Here is a 20,395-nt window from a genome sequence, read left to right on the forward strand (position 1 = left end):
CAACATAGTACCTGGAGCATTGCTGCAGATTCAGCACAGGACTGTCAGTATTAATAAACCCTATATATATATATCTCAGATACAAATAGATGATAATACTGTGCTGGTAATACTCTCTTCTCTCACTCACAGAGCCTGAAGCTGTCAATAATCTCAATGTCACTGAAATCACAACATCCTCTGTTTTTCTGAACTGGACTGAACCAGAGGGAAAGAGATCTTTCTATAGAGTACAGTGGACTGATGGAAATGTAAAGGAGAGTGACAATGTGTCTCAAACACATATAAATATTACTAACCTGACTGCTGGTGTCCAGTATACAATAACTGTTACTGCAGTGGCAGATGACAACATTACTGAAGGACAGAGTACATCTGTAACTCAATACGCAAGTAAGTAAGCCTTTACATGTGGTTCATACTGTCAGGAAGTCTGCTGAGAAAATCTGTTGAAGAAACCTCTCTGGAGTGATTTCATCTTTTACCTCTGAGCTGTACTGTAGTTTCTGGATCTGGTTTTGTAGCACTGCACAATGTTGATAGATTGATCTTTAGTGTTGCACAGATTTGAGAAGCATTTCCTTTAATTTCACAGATAGTGTTGGATATGTCATTTTTAGCCATGATAGTGGCACGGCTCCAGGCACGGCAATGTTGATCTTTCAGTCCGTCCACCACTTTGGTCCAGACTGAGACATCTTACTACTTAATGTGTTGCCATGAAAAGACACTGATGGTCTTGAGAAGATGAAACTACTTATATTGGTGATAACCTGCCTTTGCCTCTAGCATCATAGTAATGTTGGCATTTGGTTTTGAGGGAAATGGCTCAAAAGCATGTGGAGGAGTTATTATAAAATGTACTACAAATATTCATTGCCCCCTTCAGGATAAATTGCATTAACTTTCATGATCCTCTGACTTTTCGTCTAGGGCCACTATCATATCAAAATTCCAATTTGTCCAATAATTTGGTCTATGACTAAATACCTGCAAAATTAAAGACATTCCCATCAGCCTGAACTGTGCTTTATGTTTAATACTAATTAGTAAATGTTAGCATGCTAACATGCTAAACTAAGATTGTGAACAAGGTCACCTGCTTAAAATGTTTATGTTTGCATTGTCATTGTGAGAATATCTGCATGCTGACATTAGCATTCAGCTCAATGCACAGCCCCACAGAGCCACAAGAAAGGCTATAGACTCTTAGTCTTGTTAAAACAAATGAAGCAGAGGGTTTGTTCTACATGTCAAAGAATAACACTGGTCAGTGTCTGTTGGAAAGCCCAAGATAACTTTGTGTCAAGAAGAATTCAACAAGTTGTCAAACCTCAGATTCAGAGGAAGCAACGTGGAAGAAGTTCTGGTCAAAGTTTTTATCGCCATGATGTGAAATTTGTCCTGCCAGTACAGGGCAGGCCATAATGTGCAGCTGTATAATAGATTATTAAAAGAGACGTAGTATGGTGTAACTTTAAAACATTATTTGCATATTACCCCTCTGTCACTCACAGAGCCTGAAGCTGTCAAGGATCTCCCTGTCACTGAAATCACAACATCCTCTGTGTTTCTGAACTGGACTGAACCAGAGGGAAAGAGATCTTTCTATAGAGTACAGTGGACTGATGGATATTTAAATCAGAATCGTAGTGTGATCAGCACATACATAAACATCTCTGAGCTGACTGCAGGAGAGCAGTACACTTTCACTGTCATTACAGTGGCTGGAGATCAGGAGACTTTAGGAGATGCAAAGACAATTTCACTGTATACAAGTAAGATGTGCAGTAGTTTGCTATCTGCATTGTAGTCAGTTAAAGTTTAAACTTTTTTCCCCTGACGTTGTTGCTGTGCTTTCTCATAGATAAATCATGTTTCACCTTAATTTTTTCTCCATGGCGTTCACCCCTCTGTCAATCATAGAGCCTGAAGCCGTCAATGATCTCCCTGTCACTGAAACCACAACATCCTCTGTGTTTCTGAACTGGACTGAACCAGAGGGAAAGATATCTTTCTATAGAGTACAGTGGACTGTTGAAAATGAAAACAAGAGTGTCACTGTGAATCAAACACATATAAATATTACTAACCTGACTGCTGGTGTCCAGTATACAATAACTGTTACTGCAGTGGCAGATGACAACATTACTGAAGGACAGAGTACATCTGTAACTCGATACACAAGTAAGTAAGCCTTTACATGTGGTTCATACTGTCAGGAAGTCTGCTGAGGAAATCTGGTGGAGAAACCTCTCTGGAGTGATTTCATCTTTTAACTCTGAGCTGTACTTTACTTGCTGGATCTGTGTTGTAGCTCTGGATATTGTTGATGGAACGTCTCTTTGGTGTCGTACAGATTTCAGGAGCATTCCTTTTAGTTTCACGTATAGGCTTCAAGCACAGCAATGTTGATCTTTCTGTCCGTCTACTACATTGGTCCAGACTGAAATATCTCCTCAATTACTTAATGTTTTGCAATGACATTTTTTACAAACATTCATGGCCTCCAGAGGATGAATCTATTGACTCTTCATCTATCCATTTGACCGCTCTGTCACCCCTCTCACTCACAGACCATGAAGCTGTCACAAGTCTCACTTCCACTGAAATCACAACATCCTCTGTGTTTCTGAACTGGACTGAACCAAAGGGAAAGAGATCTTTCTATAGAGTACGGCGGACTGTTGTAAAAGTAGAGAGTGACAATGTGACTCAAACAAATAAAGATATTACTAACCTGACTGCTGGTGTCCAGGATACAATCATTGTTACTGCAGTGGCAGATGACAACATTACTGGAGGACAGAGTACATCTGTAACTCCATACACAAGTAAGTAAGCCTTTAGATGTGGCTTATACTGTCAGGAAGTCTGCTGAGGAAATCTGGTGGAGAAACATCTCTGGAGTGATTTCATGTTTTACCTCTGAGCTGTACTTTACTTGCTGGATCTGTGTTGTAGCTCTGGATATTGTTGATGGAACGTCTCTTTGGTATCGTGCAGATTTCAGGAGCATTCCTTTTAGTTTCACGTATAGGCTTCAGGCACAGCAATGTTGATCTTTCTGTCCGTCTACTACATTGGTCCAGACTGAAAGATCTCCTCAATTACTTAATGTTTTGCAATGACATTTTTTGCAAACATTCATGGCCTCCAGAGGATGAATCTATTGACTCTTCATCTATCCATTTGACCGCTCTGTCACCCCTCTCACTCACAGACCATGAAGCTGTCACAAGTCTCACTTCCACTGAAATCACAACATCCTCTGTGTTTCTGAACTGGACTGAACCAGAGGGAAAGAGATTGTTCTATAGAGTACAGTGGACTGATGAAAATGAAAACAAGAGTGTCACTGTGAATCAAACACATATAAATATTCCTAACCTGACTGCTGGTGTCCAGTATACAATAACTGTTACTGCAGTTGCAGATGACAACCTTACTGAAGGACAGGGTACACCTGTAACTCGATACACAAGTAAGTAAGCCTTTACATGTGGTTCATACTGTCAGGAAGTCTGCTGAGGAAATCTGTTGAAGAAACCTCTCTGGAGTGATTTCATCTTTTACCTCTGAGCTGTACTGTAGTTTCTGGATCTGGTTTTGTAGCACTGCACATTGTTGATAGATTGATCTTTAGTGTTGCACAGATTTGAGAAGCATTTCCTTTAGTTTCACAGATAGTGTTGGATATGTCATTTTTAGCCATGATAGTGGCACGGCTCCAGGCACGGCAATGTTGATCTTTCAGTCCGTCCACCACTTTGGTCCAGACTGAGACATCTTACTACTTAATGTGTTGCCATGAAAAGACATTGATGGTCTTGAGAAGATGAAACTACTAATATTGGTGATAACCTGCCTTTGCCTCTAGCATCATAGTAATGTTGGCATTTGGTTTTGAGGGAAATGGCTCAAAAGCATGTGGAGGAGTTATTATAAAATGTACTACAAATATTCATTGCCCCCTTCAGGATAAATTGCATTAACTTTCATGATCCTCTGACTTTTCGTCTAGGGCCACCATCATATCAAAATTCCAATTTGTCCAATAATTTGGTCTATGACTAAATACCTGCAAAATTAAAGACATTCCCATCAGCCTGAACTGTGCTTTATGTTTAATACTAATTAGTAAATGTCAGCATGCTAACATGCTATAACAAGATGGTGAACAAGGTCACCTGCTTAAAATGTTTATGTTTGCATTGTCATTGTGAGAATATCTGCATGCTGACATTAGCATTCAGCTCAATGCACAGCCCCACAGAGCCACAAGAAAGGCTATAGACTCTTAGTCTTGTTAAAACAAATGAAGCAGAGGGTTTGTTCTACATGTCAAAGAATAACACTGGTCAGTGTCTGTTGGAAAGCCCAAGATAACTTTGTGTCAAGAAGAATTCAACAAGTTGTCAAATCTCAGATTCAGAAGAAGCAACGTGGAAGAAGTTCTGGTCAAAGTTTTTATCGCCATGATGTGAAATTTGTCCTGTCTGTACAGGGCAGGCCATAATGTGCAGCTGTATAATAGATTATTCAAAGAGACGTAGTATGGTGTAACTTTAAAACATTATTTGCCATATTACCCCTCTGTCACTCACAGAGCCTGAAGCTGTCAAGGATCTCCCTTTCACTGAAATCACAACATCCTCTGTGGTTCTGAACTGGATTGAACCAAAGGGAAAGAGATCTTTCTATAGAGTACAGTGGACTGATGGAAATGTAAAGGAGAGTGACAATGTGACTCAAACACATATACATATTACTAACCTGACTGCTGGTGTCCAGTATACAATAACTGTTACTGCAGTGGCAGATGACAAAATTACTGAAGGACAGAGTACACTTGTAACTCGATACACAAGTAAGTAAGCCTTTACATGTGGTTCATACTGTCAGGAAGTCTGCTGAGGAAATCTGGTGGAGAAACCTCTCTGGAGTGATTTCATCTTTTACCTCTGAGCTGTACTGTAGTTTCTGGATCTGGTTTTGTAGCACTGCACATTGTTGATAGATTGATCTTTAGTGTTGCACAGATTTGAGAAGCATTTCCTTTAATTTCACAGATAGTGTTGGATATGTCATTTTTAGCCATGATAGTGGCACGGCTCCAGGCACGGCAATGTTGATCTTTCAGCCCGTCCACCACTTTGGTCCAGACTGAGACATCTTACTACTTAATGTGTTGCCATGAAAAGACATTGATGGTCTTGAGAAGATGAAACTACTAATATTGGTGATAACCTGCCTTTGCCTCTAGCATCATAGTAATGTTGGCATTTAGTTTTGAGGGAAATGGCTCAAAAGCATGTGGAGGAGTTATTATAAAATGTACTACAAATATTCATGCCCCCTTCAGGATAAATTGCATTAACTTTCATGATCCTCTGACTTTTCGTCTAGGGCCACCATCATATCAAAATTCCAATTTGTCCAATAATTTGGTCTATGACTAAATACCTGCAAAATTAAAGACATTCCCATCAGCCTGAACTGTGCTTTATGTTTAATGCTAATTAGTAAATGTCAGCATGCTAACATGCTAAACTAAGATGGTGAACAAGGTCACCTGCTTAAAACGTGCATGTTTGCATTGTCATTGTGGGAATACCTGCATGCTGACATAAGCCCCACAGAGCCACAAGAAAGGCTATAGACTCTTAGTCTTGTTAAAACAAATGAAGCAGAGGGTTTGTTCTACATGTTAAAGAATAACACTGGTCAGTGTCTGTTGGAAAGCCCAAGATAACTTTGTGTCAAGAAGAATTCAACAAGTTGTCAAACCTCAGATTCAGAGGAAGAAACGTGGAAGAAGTTCTGGTCAAAGTTTTTATCGCCATGATGTGAAATTTGTCCTGCCTGTACAGGGCAGGCCATAATGTGCAGCTGTATAATAGATTATTAAAAGAGACGTAGTATGGTGTAACTTTAAAACATTATTTGCATATTACCCCTCTGTCACTCACAGAGCCTGAAGCTGTCAAGGATCTCCCTTTCACTGAAATCACAACATCCTCTGTGGTTCTGAACTGGATTGAACCAAAGGGAAAGAGATCTTTCTATAGAGTACAGTGGACTGTTGGAAATGAAAACAAGAGTGTCAATGTGACTCAAACACATATAAATATTACTAACTTGACTGCTGGTGTCCAGTATACAATAACTGTTACTGCAGTGGCAGATGACAACATTACTGAAGGACAGAGTACATCTGTAACTCGATACACAAGTAAGTAAGCCTTTACATGTGGTTCATACTGTCAGGAAGTCTGCTGAGGAAATCTGTTGAAGAAACCTCTCTGGAGTGATTTCATCTTTTACCTCTGAGCTGTACTGTAGTTTCTGGATCTGGTTTTGTAGCACTGCACATTGTTGATAGATTGATCTTTAGTGTTGCACAGATTTGAGAAGCATTTCCTTTAGTTTCACAGATAGTGTTGGATATGTCATTTTTAGCCATGATAGTGGCACGGCTCCAGGCACGGCAATGTTGATCTTTCAGTCCGTCCACCACTTTGGTCCAGACTGAGACATCTTATTACTTAATGTGTTGCCATGAAAAGACATTGATGGTCTTGAGAAGATGAAACTACTAATATTGGTGATAACCTGCCTTTGCCTCTAGCATCATAGTAATGTTGGCATTTGGTTTTGAGGGAAATGGCTCAAAAGCATGTGGAGGAGTTATTATAAAATGTACTGCAAATATTCATTGCCCCCTTCAGGATAAATTGCATTAACTTTCATGATCCTCTGACTTTTCGTCTAGGGCCACCATCATATCAAAATTCCAATTTGTCCAATAATTTGGTCTATGACTAAATACCTGCAAAATTAAAGACATTCCCATCAGCCTGAACTGTGCTTTATGTTTAATGCTAATTAGTAAATGTCAGCATGCTAACATGCTAAACTAAGATGGTGAACAAGGTCACCTGCTTAAAACGTGCATGTTTGCATTGTCATTGTGGGAATACCTGCATGCTGACATAAGCCCCACAGAGCCACAAGAAAGGCTATAGACTCTTAGTCTTGTTAAAACAAATGAAGCAGAGGGTTTGTTCTACATGTCAAAGAATAACACTGGTCAGTGTCTGTTGGAAAGCCCAAGATAACTTTGTGTCAAGAAGAATTCAACAAGTTGTCAAACCTCAGATTCAGAGGAAGAAACGTGGAAGAAGTTCTGGTCAAAGTTTTTATCGCCATGATGTGAAATTTGTCCTGCCTGTACAGGGCAGGCCATAATGTGCAGCTGTATAATAGATTATTAAAAGAGACGTAGTATGGTGTAACTTTAAAACATTATTTGCATATTACCCCTCTGTCACTCACAGAGCCTGAAGCTGTCAAGGATCTCCCTTTCACTGAAATCACAACATCCTCTGTGGTTCTGAACTGGATTGAACCAAAGGGAAAGAGATCTTTCTATAGAGTACAGTGGACTGTTGGAAATGAAAACAAGAGTGTCAATGTGACTCAAACACATATAAATATTACTAACCTGACTGCTGGTGTCCAGTATACAATAACTGTTACTGCAGTGGCAGATGACAACATTACTGAAGGACAGAGTACATCTGTAACTCGATACACAAGTAAGTAAGCCTTTACATGTGGTTCATACTGTCAGGAAGTCTGCTGAGGAAATCTGTTGAAGAAACCTCTCTGGAGTGATTTCATCTTTTACCTCTGAGCTGTACTGTAGTTTCTGGATCTGGTTTTGTAGCACTGCACATTGTTGATAGATTGATCTTTAGTGTTGCACAGATTTGAGAAGCATTTCCTTTAGTTTCACAGATAGTGTTGGATATGTCATTTTTAGCCATGATAGTGGCACGGCTCCAGGCACGGCAATGTTGATCTTTCAGTCCGTCCACCACTTTGGTCCAGACTGAGACATCTTACTACTTAATGTGTTGCCATGAAAAGACATTGATGGTCTTGAGAAGATGAAACTACTAATATTGGTGATAACCTGCCTTTGCCTCTAGCATCATAGTAATGTTGGCATTTGGTTTTGAGGGAAATGGCTCAAAAGCATGTGGAGGAGTTATTATAAAATGTACTACAAATATTCATTGCCCCCTTCAGGATAAATTGCATTAACTTTTCATGATCCTCTGACTTTTCATCTAGGGCCACCATCATATCAAAATTCCAATTTGTCCAATAATTTGGTCTATGACTAAATACCTGCAAAATTAAAGACATTCCCATCAGCCTGAACTGTGCTTTATGTTTAATGCTAATTAGTAAATGTTAGCATGCTAACATGCTAAACCAAGATGGTGAACAAGGTCACCTGCTTAAAACGTGCATGTTTGCATTGTCATTGTGGGAATACCTGCATGCTGACATTACTTCATCTCATAGCCCCACAGAGCCACAAGAAAGGCTATAGACTCTTAGTCTTGTTAAAACAAATGAAGCAGAGGGTTTGTTCTACATGTCAAAGAATAACACTGGTCAGTGTCTGTTGGAAAGCCCAAGATAACTTTGTGTCAAGAAGAATTCAACAAGTTGTCAAAACTCAGATTCAAAAGAAGCAACGTGGAAGAAGTTCTGGTCAAAGTTTTTATCGCCATGATGTGAAATTTGTCCTGCCTGTACAGGGCAGGCCATAATGTGCAGCTGTATAATAGATTATTAAAAGAGACGTAGTATGGTGTAACTTTAAAACATTATTTGCATATTACCCCTCTGTCACTCACAGAGCCTGAAGCTGTCAAGGATCTCCCTTTCACTGAAATCACAACATCCTCTGTGTTTCTGAACTGGACTGAACCAGAGGGAAAGAGATCTTTCTATAGAGTACAGTGGACTGGTGGATATTTAAATCAGAATATAGTGTGATCAGCACATACATAAACATTCTGACTGACTGCGGAGGCAGTACACTTTCACTGTCATTACAGTGGCTGGAGATCAGGAGACTTTAGGAGATGCAAAGACAATTTCACTGTATACAAGTAAGATGTGCAGTAGTTTGCTATCTGCATTGTAGTCAGTTAAAGTTTAAACTTTTTTCCATGACGTTGTTGCTGTGCTTTCTCATAGAAAAATCATTTTTCACTATAATTTTTTTTCCTTGTTACCCCTCTGTCATCATAGAGCCTGAAGCTGTCAGGAATCTCCTTGTCACTGAAATCACAACATCCTCTGTGTTTCTGAACTGGACTGAACCAAAGGGAAAGAGATCTTTCTATAGAGTACAGTGGACTGATGGAAATGAAAACAAGAGTGTCAATGTGACTCAAACACATATAAATATTACTAACCTGACTGCTGGTGTCCAGTATACAATAACTGTTACTGCAGTGGCAGATGACAACATTACTGAAGGACAGAGTACATCTGTAACTCGATACACAAGTAAGTAAGCCTTTACATGTGGTTCATACTGTCAGGAAGTCTGCTGAGGAAATCTGGTGGAGAAACCTCTCTGGAGTGATTTCATCTTTTAACTCTGAGCTGTACTTTACTTGCTGGATCTGTGTTGTAGCTCTGGATATTGTTGATGGAACGTCTCTTTGGTGTCGTGCAGATTTCAGGAGCATTCCTTTTAGTTTCATGTATAGGCTTCAAGCACAGCAATGTTGATCTGTCTGTCCGTCTACTACATTGGTCCAGACTGAAATATCTCCTCAATTACTTAATGTTTTGCAATGACATTTTTTGCAAACATTCATGGCCTCCAGAGGATGAATCTATTGACTCTTTATCTATCCATTTGACCGCTCTGTCACCCCTCTCACTCACAGAGCCTGAAGCTGTCATAAATCTCACTTCCACTGAAATCACAACATCCTCTGTGTTTCTGAACTGGACTGAACCAGAGGGAAAGAGATCTTTCTATAGAGTACAGTGGACTGATGGATATTTAAATGAAAATGTAATGTGATCAGTAGTTTTTATAGTCAGTTAAATTTGTCACGTTGTCAATGCATACTCATAGAAATATTGTTTCACTGTAATTTTTTCCCCATGGGGTTCCCCCCCTTTTAAAAAAAAACCTGAAGCTAGCAATGTCTCCCTGTCACTGAAATCACAACATCCTCTGTGTTTCTGAACTGGACTGAACCAAAGGGAAAGAGATCTTTCTATAGAGTACAGTGGACTGATGGAAATGTAAAGGAGAGTGTCACTGTGAATCAAACACATATAAAAATTACTAACCTGACTGCTGGTGTCCAGTATACAATAACTGTTACTGCAGTGGCAGATGACAACATTACTGAAGGACAGAGTACATCTGTAACTCGATACACAAGTAAGTAAGCCTTTACATGTGGTTCATACTGTCAGGAAGTCTGCTGAGGAAATCTGTTGGAGAAACCTCTCTGGAGTGATTTCATCTTTTACCTCTGAGCTGTACTGTAGTTTCTGGATCTGGTTTTGTAGCACTGCACAATGTTGATAGATTGATCTTTAGTGTTGCACAGATTTGAGAAGCATTTCCTTTAGTTTCACAGATAGTGTTGGATATGTCATTTTTAGCCATGATAGTGGCACGGCTCCAGGCACGGCAATGTTGATCTTTCAGTCCGTCCACCACTTTGGTCCAAACTGAGACATCTTACTACTTAATGTGTTGCCATGAAAAGACATTGATGGTCTTGAGAAGATGAACCTACTAATATTGGTGATAACCTGCCTTTGCCTCTAGCATCATAGTAATGTTGGCATTTGGTTTTGAGGGAAATGGCTCAAAAGCATGTGGAGGAGTTATTATAAAATGTACTACAAATATTCATTGCCCCCTTCAGGATAAATTGCATTAACTTTCATGATCCTCTGACTTTTCGTCTAGGGCCACCATCATATCAAAATTCCAATTTGTCCAATAATTTGGTCTATGACTAAATACCTGCAAAATTAAAGACATTCCCATCAGCCTGAACTGTGCTTTATGTTTAATACTAATTAGTAAATGTCAGCATGCTAACATGCTATAACAAGATGGTGAACAAGGTCACCTGCTTAAAATGTTTATGTTTGCATTGTCATTGTGAGAATATCTGCATGCTGACATTAGCATTCATCTCAATGCACAGCCCCACAGAGCCACAAGAAAGGCTATAGACTCTTAGTCTTGTTAAAACAAATGAAGCAGAGGGTTTGTTCTACATGTTAAAGAATAACACTGGTCAGTGTCTGTTGGAAAGCCCAAGATAACTTTGTGTCAAGAAGAATTCAACAAGTTGTCAAACCTCAGATTCAGAAGAAGCAACGTGGAAGAAGTTCTGGTCAAAGTTTTTATCGCCATGATGTGAAATTTGTCCTGCCTGTACAGGGCAGGCCATAATGTGCAGCTGTATAATAGATTATTAAAAGAGACGTAGTATGGTGTAACTTTAAAACATTATTTGCATATTACCCCTCTCTCACTCACAGAGCCTGAAGCTGTCAATGATCTCCCTGTCACTGAAATCACAACATCCTCTGTGTTTCTGAACTGGACTGAACCAAAGGGAAAGAGATCTTTCTATAGAGTACAGTGGACTGATGGAAATGAAAACAAGAGTGACAATGTGACTCAAACACATATAAATATTACTAACTTGACTGCTGGTGTCCAGTATACAATAACTGTTACTGCAGTGGCAGATGACAACATTACTGAAGGACAGAGTACATCTGTAACTCTATACACAAGTAAGTAAGCCTTTACATGTGGTTCATACTGTCAGGAAGTCTGCTGAGGAAATCTGGTGGAGAAACCTCTCTGGAGTGATTTCATCTTTTAACTCTGAGCTGTACTGTAGTTTCTTGATCTGTGTTGTAGCTCTGGATATTGTTGATGGAAAGTCTCTTAAGTATCGTGCAGATTTCAGGAGCATTCCTTTTAGTTTCACGTATAGGCTTCAAGCACAGCAATGTTGATCTGTCTGTCCTTTTACTACATTGGTCCAGACTGAAATATCTCCTCAATTATTTAATGTTTTGCAATGACATTTTTTGAGAACATTCGTGGCCTCCAGAGGATGAATCTAGTGGCTCTTTATCTATCCATTTGACCGCTCTGTCACCCCTCTCACTCACAGAGCCTGAAGCTGTCACAAGTCTCACTTCCACTGAAATCACAACATCCTCTGTGTTTCTGAACTGGATTGAACCAAAGGGAAAGAGATCTTTCTATAGAGTACAGTGGACTGTTGAAAATCAAAACAAGAGAGTCAATGTGACTCAAACACATATAAATATTACTAACCTGACTGCTGGTGTCCAGTATACAATAACTGTTACTGCAGTGGCAGATGACAACATTACTGAAGGACAGAGTACATCTGTAACTCAATACACAAGTAAGTAAGCCTTTACATGTGGTTCATACTGTCAGGAAGTCTGCTAAGGAAATCTGGTGAAGAAACCTCTCTGGAGTGATTTCATCTTTTACCTCTGAGCTGTACTGTAGTTTCTGGATCTGGTTTTGTAGCACTGCACATTGTTGATAGATTGATCTTTAGTGTTGCACAGATTTGAGAAGCATTTCCTTTAGTTTCACAGATAGTGTTGGATATGTCATTTTTAGCCATGATAGTGGCACGGCTCCAGGCACGGCAATGTTGATCTTTCAGTCCGTCCACCACTTTGGTCCAGACTGAGACATCTTACTACTTAATGTGTTGCCATGAAAAGACATTGATGGTCTTGAGAAGATGAAACTACTAATATTGGTGATAACCTGCCTTTGCCTCTAGCATCATAGTAATGTTGGCATTTGGTTTTGAGGGAAATGGCTCAAAAGCATGTGGAGGAGTTATTATAAAATGCACTACAAATATTCATTGCCCCCTTCAGGATAAATTGCATTAACTTTCATGATCTTCTGACTTTTCGTCTAGGGCCACCATCATATCAAAATTCCAATTTGTCCAATAATTTGGTCTATGACTAAATACCTGCAAAATTAAAGACATTCCCATCAGCCTGAACTGTGCTTTATGTTTAATACTAATTAGTAAATGTCAGCATGCTAACATGCTATAACAAGATGGTGAACAAGGTCACCTGCTTAAAATGTTTATGTTTGCATTGTCATTGTGAGAATATCTGCATGCTGACATTAGCATTCATCTCAATGCACAGCCCCACAGAGCCACAAGAAAGGCTATAGACTCTTAGTCTTGTTAAAACAAATGAAGCAGAGGGTTTGTTCTACATGTCAAAGAATAACACTGGTCAGTGTCTGTTGGAAAGCCCAAGATAACTTTGTGTCAAGAAGAATTCAACAAGTTGTCAAAACTCAGATTCAGAAGAAGCAACGTGGAAGAAGTTCTGGTCAAAGTTTTTATTGCCATGATGTGAAATTTGTCCTGCCAGTACAGGGCAGGCCATAATGTGCAGCTGTATAATAGATTATTAAAAGAGACGTAGTATGGTGTAACTTTAAAACATTATTTGCCATATTACCCCTCTGTCACTCACAGAGCCTGAAGCTGTCAATGATCTCCCTGTCACTGAAATCACAACATCCTCTGTGTTTCTGAACTGGACTGAACCAGAGGGAAAGAGATCTTTCTATAGAGTACAGTGGACTGATGGAAATGTAAATGAGAGTGACAATGTGACTCAAACACATATAAATATTACTGACCTGACTGCTGGTGTCCAGTATACAATAACTGTTACTGCAGTGGCAGATGACAACATTACTGAAGGACAGAGTACATCTGTAACTCGATACACAAGTAAGTAAGCCTTTACATGTGGTTCATACTGTCAGGAAGTCTGCTGAGGAAATCTGGTGGAGAAACCTCTCTGGAGTGATTTCCTCTTTTAACTCTGAGCTGTACTTTACTTGCTGGATCTGTGTTGTAGCTCTGGATATTGTTGATGGAACGTCTCTTTGGTATCGTGCAGATTTCAGGAGCATTCCTTTTAGTTTCACGTATAGGCTTCAGGCACAGCAATGTTGATCTTTCTGTCCGTCTACTACATTGGTCCAGACTGAAAGATCTCCTCAATTGCTTAATGTTTTGCAATGACATTTTTTGCAAACGTTCATGGCCTCCAGAGGATGAATCTATTGACTCTTTATCTATACATTTGACCGCTCTGTCACCCCTCTCACTCACAGAGCCTGAAGCTGTCACAAGTCTCACTTCCACTGAAATCACAACATCCTCTGTGTTTCTGAACTGGACTGAACCAAAGGGAAAGAGATCTTTTTATAGAGTACAGTGGACTGATGGAAATGTAAAGGAGAATGACAATGTGACTCAAACACAGACAAACATTTTTAACCTAATTCCTGGTGTCCAGTATAAAATAACTGTTACTGCAGTGGCAGATGACAAAATTACTGAAGGACAGAGCACATCTTTTACTCCATACACAAGTAAGAATTTACATCATTGATGTATGAAGAGAACTCGGGACAGCGTTGGAGTCGTCACTCTGTTCATTACTATGAAAACCTTTTAGTAGCACATGAGGTTAAAACAGTCAATTCCTGCTGTGTAGGAATTAACCACATAAATTCATATTGTGCATGCTCTATCTGCCACAGTGGCTCATAGAGCATGCACACCATAGAATTCGGCCAGCTGAGCCAGCTAACGTCCAGTTTAGTCTTACGTTAACTCTTAGGGGATAAAATGATCGAATCGTGTTTCTTGATGTTCAAAATGTCATTGGACTGAATGGATAACATTCTGATTTGGGGGAGTTGTGACTGTCCAAAAAATGGTTATCTCTGTTCTACAGCCATTTCTTTCACAATGTAACCTGTTGGGAAACAGTCTTTTTGTGCCAGTGTGCATCTCATGACAGATGTCTTTGCGGTGGTTACAAAGTTTGGCCAATATGTCAAATTGACTTCAGTGTCTAGTGATCTTCATTGGGGCTAAATGTAGAAATGGTTCATACTGTCAGGAAGTCTGGTGAGAAAACCTGGTGGATAATAAACTGCAATGATTTCATCTTTTGCCTCAGGGCTTTAGTGTATGTGCTGGATCTGTGTTGTATAAATTTAGTGTAGCACAGATTTCAGAAGCCTTCCTTTTAGTTTCACAGATAGGGTTGGATATGTAATTTTTAACCCTGCTAGGGGCACGGCTCCAGGAACGGGAATGTTGATCTGTCTGTCTGTCTACTACATTGGTCCAGACTGAAATATCTCCACAATTACTTAATGGTTTGCCGTGACATTTTTTGCAAACATTCATGGCCTCCAGAGGATGAATCTATTGACTCTTCATCTATCCATTTGACCGCTCTGTCACCCCTCTCACTCACAGAGCCTGAAGCTGTCACGAATCTCACTTCCACTGAAATCACAACATCCTCTGTGTTTCTGAACTGGACTGAACCAGAGGGAAAGAGATCTTTCTATAGAGTACAGTGGACTGGTGGATATTTAAATCAGAATCGTAGTGTGAACAGCACATATATAAACATCTCTGAGCTGACTGCAGGAGAGCAGTACACTTTCACTGTCATTACAGTGGCTGGAGATCAGGAGACTTTAGGAGATGCAAAGACAATTTCACTGTATACAAGTAAGATGTGTAGTAGTTTGCTATCTGCATTGTAGTCAGTTAAAGTTTAAACTTTTTTCCCATGACGTTATTGCTGTGCTTTCTCATAGATAAATCATGTTTCACTGTAATTTTTTCTCCATGGCGTTCACCCCTCTGTCAATCATAGAGCCTGAAGCTGTCAGGAATCTCACTGTCACTGAAATCACAACATCCTCTGTGTTTCTGAACTGGACTGAACCAGAGGGAAAGAGATCTTTCTATAGAGTACAGTGGACTGATGGAAATGTAAAGGAGAGTGACAATGTGACTCAAACACAGACAAACATTTTTAACCTAATTCCTGGTGTCCAGTATAAAATAACTGTTACTGCAGTGGCAGATGACAAAATTACTGAAGGACAGAGCACATCTTTTACTCCATACACAAGTAAGAATTTACATCATTGATGTATAAAGAGAACTCGGGACAGCGTTGGAGTCTCACTCTGTTCATTACTATTTAAACCTTTTAGTAGCACATGAGGTCAAAACAGTCATTCTGAAGCCATTCAAATTGGCACCCCTCATCAGGTCCAGTCATAACCCATAACCACCATCTCCTTCTCCGGTCAAGACATCCCCTTCGCAACCACAGTTACCAACCTCGGTGTGAAGCTGGACCCACAATTGACCTTTGCAAAACACATCAAACATCTGTATAAAACCTGCTTTTTCCATATCAAGAACATTTCAAAACTCCGCCCCTTCCTCACTTTCTCTGACGCAGAAAAACTAGTCCACGTCTTAATCTCCTCCAGGCTTGACTACTGTAACAGCTTGCTCATAGGTATACCTAATAAACACCTTCAAAAACTTCAATTCATTCAGAACTGTGCTGCCCGAACTCTGATGAAAACCCGCAAATACGACCGCATCACCCCCATTCTTCAGAACCTCCACTGGCTCCCCATAACCTCAAGAATTCAATACAAGATCGCCCTCATCACTCACCTTTGCATCTACAGCAACGCCCCGCAATACCTCAAAGACCTCCTTACCCCTCACTCATCCACCCGTAACCTCCGGTCCCAAAGCACAAACCTCCTCCATCAGCCCCGCTCAAGACTCCGCACCATGGGAGACAGAGCCTTCTGCTCCACTGCTCCTCGCATCTGGAACTCCCTACCTGAACACCTCCGAAAACCCCAATCTGTGGACACTTTTAAAAAGGGCTTAAAACGGTTTTGTTCAGGCAGGCGTTCTTTTAGTTGTCCTTAGATTTTAGATCACTTGTATTTTTATTCTGTTGCTGATTTTAATGTGTTTTAATATGATTTCTGTAGCACTTTGAGATTATTTTATGTAAAGTGCTTTACAAATAAAATGTATTATTATTATTATTATTATTATTATTATCAATTCCTGCTGTGTAGGAATTAACCACATAAATTCATATTGTGCATGCTCTATGGGCCACAGTGGCTCATAGAGCATGCACACCATAGAATTCGGCCAGCTGAGCCAGCTAACGTCCAGTTTAGTCTTACGTTAACTCTTAGGGGATAAAATGATCGAATCGTGTTTCTTGATGTTCAAAATGTCATTGGACTGAATGGATAACATTCTGATTTGGGGGAGTTGTGACTGTCCAAAAAATGGTTATCTCTGTTCTACAGCCACTTCTTTCACAATGTAACCTGTTGGGAAACAGTCTTTTTGTGCCAGTGTGCATCTCATGACAGATATCTTTGCAGTGGTTACAAAGTTTGGCCAATATGTCAAATTGACTTCAGTGTCAGGGGACAGGGAATGTTGATCTGTCTGTCTGTCTACTACATTGGTCCAGACTAAAATATCTCCACAATTACTTAATGGTTTGCCGTGACATTTTTTGCAAACATTCATGGCCTCCAGAGGATGAATCTATTGACTCTTCATCTATCTATTTGACCCCTTTCACCCCTCTCACTCACAGAACCTGAAGCTGTCACGAATCTCACTTCCACTGAAATCACAACATCCTCTGTGTTTCTGAACTGGACTGAACCAGAGGGAAAGAGATCTTTCTATAGAGTACAGTGGACTGGTGGATATTTAAATCAGAATCGTAGTGTGAACAGCACATATATAAACATCTCTGAGCTGACTGCAGGAGAGCAGTACACTTTCACTGTCATTACAGTGGCTGGAGATCAGGAGACTTTAGGAGATGCAAAGACAATTTCACTGTATACAAGTAAGATGTGTAGTAGTTTGCTATCTGCATTGTAGTCAGTTAAAGTTTAAACTTTTTTCCCATGACGTTATTGCTGTGCTTTCTCATAGATAAATCATGTTTCACTGTAATGTTTTCTCCATGGCGTTCACCCCTCTGTCAATCATAGAGCCTGAAGCTGTCAGGAATCTCACTGTCACTGAAATCACAACATCCTCTGTGTTTCTGAACTGGACTGAACCAGAGGGAAAGAGATCTTTCTATAGAGTACAGTGGACTGATGGAAATGTAAAGGAGAGTGACAATGTGACTCAAACACAGACAAACATTTTTAACCTAATTCCTGGTGTCCAGTATAAAATAACTGTTACTGCAGTGGCAGATGACAAAATTACTGAAGGACAGAGCACATCTTTTACTCCATACACAAGTAAGAATTTACATCATTGATGTATAAAGAGAACTCGGGACAGCGTTGGAGTCTCACTCTGTTCATTACTATTTAAACCTTTTAGTAGCACATGAGGTCAAAACAGTCATTCTGAAGCCATTCAAATTGGCACCCCTCATCAGGTCCAGTCATAACCCATAACCACCATCTCCTTCTCCGGTCAAGACATCCCCTTCGCAACCACAGTTACCAACCTCGGTGTGAAGCTGGACCCACAATTGACCTTTGCAAAACACATCAAACATCTGTATAAAACCTGCTTTTTCCATATCAAGAACATTTCAAAACTCCGCCCCTTCCTCACTTTCTCTGACGCAGAAAAACTAGTCCACGTCTTAATCTCCTCCAGGCTTGACTACTGTAACAGCTTGCTCATAGGTATACCTAATAAACACCTTCAAAAACTTCAATTCATTCAGAACTGTGCTGCCCGAACTCTGATGAAAACCCGCAAATACGACCGCATCACCCCCATTCTTCAGAACCTCCACTGGCTCCCCATAACCTCAAGAATTCAATACAAGATCGCCCTCATCACTCACCTTTGCATCTACAGCAACGCCCCGCAATACCTCAAAGACCTCCTTACCCCTCACTCATCCACCCGTAACCTCCGGTCCCAAAGCACAAACCTCCTCCATCAGCCCCGCTCAAGACTCCGCACCATGGGAGACAGAGCCTTCTGCTCCACTGCTCCTCGCATCTGGAACTCCCTACCTGAACACCTCCGAAAACCCCAATCTGTGGACACTTTTAAAAAAGGGCTTAAAACGGTTTTGTTCAGGCAGGCGTTCTTTTAGTTGTCCTTAGATTTTAGATCACTTGTATTTTTATTCTGTTGCTGATTTTAATGTGTTTTAATATGATTTCTGTAGCACTTTGAGATTATTTTATTATTTTAAGTGCTTTACAAATAAAATGTTATTATTATTATTATTATTATTATTATTATTATTATTATTATTATTATTATTATCAATTCCTGCTGTGTAGGAATTAACCACATAAATTCATATTGTGCATGCTCTATCTGCCACAGTGCACACCATAGAATTCGGCCAGCTGAGACAGCTAACGTCCAGTTTAGTCTTACGTTAACTCTTAGGGGATAAAATGATCAAATCGTGTTTCTTGATGTTCAAAATGTCATTGGACTGAATGGATAACATTCTGATTTGGGGGAGTTGTGACTGTCCAAAAAATGGTTATCTCTGTTCTACAGCCACTTCTTTCACAATGTAACCTGTTGGGAAACAGTCTTTTTGTGCCAGTGTGCATCTCATGACAGATATCTTTGCAGTGGTTACAAAGTTTGGCCAATATGTCAAATTGACTTCAGTGTCAGGGGACAGGGAATGTTGATCTGTCTGTCTGTCTACTACATTGGTCCAGACTAAAATATCTCCACAATTACTTAATGGTTTGCCGTGACATTTTTTGCAAACATTCATGGCCTCCAGAGGATGAATCTATTGACTCTTCATCTATCTATTTCACCCCTTTCACCCCTCTCACTCACAGAACCTGAAGCTGTCACGAATCTCACTTCCACTGAAATCACAACATCCTCTGTGTTTCTGAACTGGACTGAACCAGAGGGAAAGAAATCTTTCTATAGAGTACAGTGGACTGATGGAAATATAACTCAAAGTGACAATGTGACTCAAACACATATAAACATTTCTACCCTGATTCCTGGTGTCCAGTATACAATAACTGTTACTGCGGTGGCAGATGACAATATTACTGAAGGACAAAGTACATCTGTTACTCTATACACAAGTAAGTTACCACACGGTGCTCGTGCTGGACCATGGTTCCTGCTCCGAACCACTAGCAATATAATATTTTTGCTCATGATGTAATTTTGTAATTTAATTCTATTCGTTTCTAGCTTGTGGATTGATTTTTCTGTCCTCTCCTCTGCTTTCCTCTCCTCTCCTCCATAGAACCTGGTAAAATCACGAAAGATGTAGTGAACATAACAACCTCCTCCATCTCTCTGACCTGGACCTCACCTCCTGGTGAGGTGTTTAAGTACAAGGTGGAATGGCATAATGGTGGATTGCCGATGTCCAGAGAAACAAATTCTACCTCTGCTATGCTATCAGACTTGATACCTGGCACCAACTACGCAATCACAATCATTGCTTTTGCCGGAGATAATACATCAGGAGAGCCTTACATATTCACTGTAGTCACAAGTAAGCCACACTTTATGTATTTCTTTATTCAAAATCTACAATTGTTATAAGAGTC

General features: G+C 40.0%; 1 protein-coding gene and 1 long non-coding RNA gene across 8 annotated transcripts in view; one reads left to right on the top strand and one right to left on the bottom strand.

Annotated features, from left to right (window-relative positions):
- Positions 1-20,395, top strand: part of ptprja (protein tyrosine phosphatase receptor type Ja) — a 49,812-nt gene that overhangs the window by 15,915 nt on the left and 13,502 nt on the right. Inside the window, exons 4-22 of one of the 7 annotated variants that reach the window (XM_051381793.1) lie at positions 133-393; positions 1,518-1,778; positions 1,927-2,187; positions 3,224-3,484; positions 4,610-4,870; positions 5,975-6,235; positions 7,341-7,601; positions 9,118-9,378; positions 9,768-9,898; positions 10,144-10,276; positions 11,401-11,661; positions 12,051-12,311; positions 13,437-13,697; positions 15,249-15,509; positions 15,658-15,918; positions 17,446-17,706; positions 17,855-18,115; positions 19,658-19,918; positions 20,086-20,340. In XM_051381793.1, coding sequence (XP_051237753.1) covers positions 133-393; positions 1,518-1,778; positions 1,927-2,187; positions 3,224-3,484; positions 4,610-4,870; positions 5,975-6,235; positions 7,341-7,601; positions 9,118-9,378; positions 9,768-9,898; positions 10,144-10,276; positions 11,401-11,661; positions 12,051-12,311; positions 13,437-13,697; positions 15,249-15,509; positions 15,658-15,918; positions 17,446-17,706; positions 17,855-18,115; positions 19,658-19,918; positions 20,086-20,340 — 4,695 coding nt within the window. Of the gene's footprint in view, positions 1-132; positions 394-1,517; positions 1,779-1,926; positions 2,188-3,223; positions 3,485-4,609; positions 4,871-5,974; positions 6,236-7,340; positions 7,602-9,117; positions 9,379-9,767; positions 9,899-10,143; positions 10,277-11,400; positions 11,662-12,050; positions 12,312-13,436; positions 13,698-14,086; positions 14,348-15,248; positions 15,510-15,657; positions 15,919-17,445; positions 17,707-17,854; positions 18,116-19,657; positions 19,919-20,085; positions 20,341-20,395 lie in introns of all 7 variants that reach the window. The other 6 variants (XR_007881205.1, XR_007881207.1, XR_007881206.1 and 3 more) reach the window with 6 other exon arrangements.
- On the bottom strand, positions 4,693-17,526 carry LOC127352920 (uncharacterized). The gene is made up of 3 exons (XR_007881211.1): positions 17,449-17,526; positions 9,285-9,770; positions 4,693-4,776 (listed from the first exon to the last, which is right to left on the bottom strand). It is a non-coding gene; the product is annotated as an uncharacterized LOC127352920 (long non-coding RNA).

This window comes from Dicentrarchus labrax, unplaced genomic scaffold (genome assembly GCF_905237075.1).
Source record: "Dicentrarchus labrax unplaced genomic scaffold, dlabrax2021, whole genome shotgun sequence".
Taxonomy (NCBI): Eukaryota; Metazoa; Chordata; class Actinopteri; family Moronidae; genus Dicentrarchus; species Dicentrarchus labrax.